This window comes from Diospyros lotus, chromosome 15 (genome assembly GCF_014633365.1).
Source record: "Diospyros lotus cultivar Yz01 chromosome 15, ASM1463336v1, whole genome shotgun sequence".
Lineage (NCBI taxonomy): Eukaryota > Viridiplantae > Streptophyta > Magnoliopsida > Ericales > Ebenaceae > Diospyros > Diospyros lotus.
This window is the reverse complement of record NC_068352.1, coordinates 25,211,904-25,215,330: the sequence shown is the minus strand read 5'-3', so window position 1 is coordinate 25,215,330 and position 3,427 is coordinate 25,211,904. Positions and strand designations below refer to the sequence as shown.

General features: G+C 37.0%; 1 protein-coding gene across 1 annotated transcript; it reads right to left on the bottom strand.

Moving 5' to 3' along the window:
- Positions 1-536: 536 nt before the first annotated feature.
- LOC127792220 (transcription factor MYB41-like) lies at positions 537-2,380 on the bottom strand. The gene is made up of 3 exons (XM_052322658.1): positions 2,091-2,380; positions 1,835-1,964; positions 537-1,671 (listed from the first exon to the last, which is right to left on the bottom strand). The coding sequence occupies exons 1-3, from the start codon at positions 2,221-2,223 to the stop codon at positions 903-905; spliced, it is 1,032 nt and encodes a 343-aa protein (XP_052178618.1). The 5' UTR covers positions 2,224-2,380; the 3' UTR covers positions 537-902.
- Positions 2,381-3,427: the final 1,047 nt, after the last annotated feature.

Here is a 3,427-nt window from a genome sequence, read left to right as displayed (position 1 = left end):
TGATTTGAACCTAGGTCAACCATACTTTCTTGGTTGTGCACACAAACCATTAGGAATTGTACATTAAAACTGATTGCAAAGGCCATACGTGTGATCAAATCCAGAAAGCAAAAGAGAAATTAATGAAGATTTGCATGGTCGACGATCAAGTTTCAATATTGAAGAAAATGGATCCAAAGTTCCAGTCGATGCGAGAAAAATCACATGAAAACAATTGAACCTGTAAACGAAAAGTTAATCAGAAGCCACCAGTTGATCCATTCCATTCTTGATGGGTCTTTCAACTTACTGATATTAGTTCATAGGAATAGTGGAACTGCAAGCCCGTCACATTTCTTCATTAACATACGAAATTAAGGTAAATATACATATATATCCTCAGCAAAATTCTTCATTAATGGCAAAATTCTGAAGGCTTCATGAACTACTGCTTCAGATTTGTTTAAATGCTTCTGAATCTATCAAAGTTCTTCTAGTGTTCTTTGCAAAGAAGATACAAGAAGAGGAAGAGGAATACCAAAAATGGATCGCAAATTAAAGGAAAAAAAACACAGATATTATTAATTATAATGATACAGGCTACTAGCTATATATAGCTGTATATCCAGGTGTGTAACGGTTCTTTCCACAAAGAATAATGCTATTGATATACCTTTGTATACATCTTGAGCTACACAAAAGTGTATTAATGATAAAAATATCCCTCATGAGGTGCATAGAGGCGCATGAGGTGTATGGAGGCGAGAGGTATTTTAGTCATAATACCCCTTTGTATAGTTCAAGATGTAAAAAATGATGTATATCTGGCATAATTCTTCCACAAAACCCTAACAAAGAAATTAAACAGGAAAATAATAATAAAAAAAGAAACCTTAATTCAAGCTAACCCACTCAAGCAACAGTTACATCATGAAATTATCAAAATCTAAGCCCTCCGGAATTTGAAACTTCAACATGTCGCTGCAGTAGCTTTCTTTCTCATCTTCAGTGCTGCCATTGATGAATGTGGGTGATGAATTCAATCGTGTTGGGCTCGACATAGGTGTCGACATAACCGAGTCAAAGTTGAAATTCTGGCTATTCTTGCTACTATTGTTCATTGATTGGAAGGCTGAGTTGTCCGATGGATCTGTAGTGATCTGATCAGACATGTTACAGCCATAGTTTGGTAGATTAACAAAGCTTCCATTCAAACCTGAACAACTTGCATTTTCCTGGAAAGTTTCCTGGAAATTCTGGCAACTCAAACCCGTTGGATCTGTCAAAACTTGCCCCGTTCCCATCTCTTGGATAAGGTTTGTTTGATCGAAAAGTGCAGTTTGGAAATTATTTGGGTTAATCATCGGAGTCTGATTCTGAATTTGGGTGTTCAAGAGCTGGTTTTCTTGAAGCTTCTGCAAAAGCATCTCTGGGTTTTCTTGGTGAGCTGCCAAGAGAGTTGAAGCAAGCCTCAAAAGTTCAGGATTCACCAGAGCCTGAAGCCCAAGCAAGTTCGAAAGATTGAGCTGAGCCGAGCTGAGAATCGAAGAAAGATCTAGAAGATCAAGGCGAGGACTATGAGTCACTGGATCTATCCCCATCCTAAGAAGCCTCTTCCTGATATGAGTATTCCAGTAGTTCTTTATTTCGTTGTCGGTTCTGCCCGGCAGCCGAGCTGCTATGGCCGACCACCTGAATTCAAGTATGACTTGTTAGGTATCGATCTCATACAACTTTATGCGAAATAAAACAAATAAAAATAAAATATAACTTCTATATCTCTTGTTAGATATTCAGCTAAGAGAAGCTCTCTAATCAAACTGTTTGTTTGCATCTAATTAATTGATGTTCTTACTTGTTGCCCAGAATACTGTGTAATTGAATTACGGTCTCTTCTTCTTCAAACGAGAACCTTCCTCTCTTTATATCAGGCCTCAAATAGTTGGTCCATCGAAGCCGGCAACTCTTTCCACATCTTTGAAGCCCTATATTTGTGCAATGAACCATGGCATTAGATTAAAAAACCCATATCTCTGATAATCATTGATTCACCAAAAAAAGGATAAAGAAAAAACATATATACTAATTTACAACGAGAGAACATGAAATACCAGCATTCTTGGGAAGGGTTCTCCAGTTGCCAGGTCCATTCATCTGAATATATTGGATGAGTTTGTTATCTTCTTCTGGAGTCCAAGGACCTTTCTTCACGCCAACTTTATCACAGCATGGTGATCTTCCCATTGCTACAGTTGTTCGTTGCACAGATGGTTAATTGTGAAGTTGATGAAGGGATGAAGAGAAGGCTATCTCTATGATAGAACAGTGACCTTTCTGCGGAAGGTTAAGTGAACTTGTTTACTCAAATAGGAAATAAAATCCCTATATATAGAGATGAGGTAACTGTGTCAGAAATGGATTGAAGTCAATATGATTTGGTGCCGACCCCCCCCCCCCCTCTCTCTCGCTCTCTCTAGTGGTAGAAATTGAAACTAAGGGCGTGCTTGATGTTTCCTTTTGGTTACTATGCGCTCCTATTTTTGCTACTTTAAAATAAAAGATTTTAAAAATTATAATATATGTACACCGACATATTGCTTGAGAAATATATAAAAGTTTGGAAGTTTAAAGGACATGTGTACAGCTAGGGCAAGGGTGTATCTATGGAGATTAGGATTAATTAGTGCTTAAAGTCTAGGGTATTAGTGAAAATATATATTATTAATTCTTCCACTCTTTAAATCCAAATTAATATTATGATGGAGATCATGAACCCCAAATGACAAAGTAAGGCTCTTCAAGGGAATAGAAATTGCAATCATAAAAAACATATTTACTTTTACATGATATTATTTGCCTGTATTATTGTTTTTTAATTAATAAAAATAACAATAATTAATGTATATACATATATATATGTATGTGTGAAACCTCACACTCTGTGCTCCACAATTTCAAATTATTTGCGTGAATTCTATCTCCATCGGCCCTCATCTTATGAAATGATCTCATTTTAAGTTTATTTAATTTTAAAATTGAAAATAAAATTTAAAACCATATATAACCACACCGAACCTTCTCACCCCCTTGAGCATGGAGATTATGTATCACCCAGAGGGGAGGTAACCAGGCGAAGGTAATTTGTGATTGGATGACAGAGCCAGATGGCGCCTAATGGAGGGGTTTGACCTTCAAAAGTGGTGAGACTGATTAGTCGGTAAAGGTGGTTAGATCCCCCACCAATGATTGAGGAAATATATGCCTATATGTGGCTTTTGGTTGCTTCTTTCTCTCAAACTTCTTGAGCCATGTCTCTTAATTAATTTTTAATTTCTTCTGCTAATTTGTCTCTCAAATGTCTTTCTTTGCTTCTACAGATCTGCTGCCATCAGCGCCACCTAAGAGATCGGATTGTGGCTCTCGGCGTGTCAATCGAACTCTGAAAGCT

What these genes read in the sequence shown, in the direction of transcription:
- LOC127792220 (XM_052322658.1), bottom strand. Translation starts at nt 2,223, where the DNA reads ATGGGAAGATCACCATGCTGTGATAAAGTTGGCGTGAAGAAAGGTCCT. An exon ending in AACCCTTCCCAAGAATGCTG is followed by an intron (nt 1,965 to 2,090) that starts GTATTTCATGTT and finishes GCACAAATATAG; the next exon opens with GGCTTCAAAGATGTGGAAAG. An exon ending in CACAGTATTCTGGGCAACAA is followed by an intron (nt 1,672 to 1,834) that starts GTAAGAACATCA and finishes ACTTGAATTCAG; the next exon opens with GTGGTCGGCCATAGCAGCTC.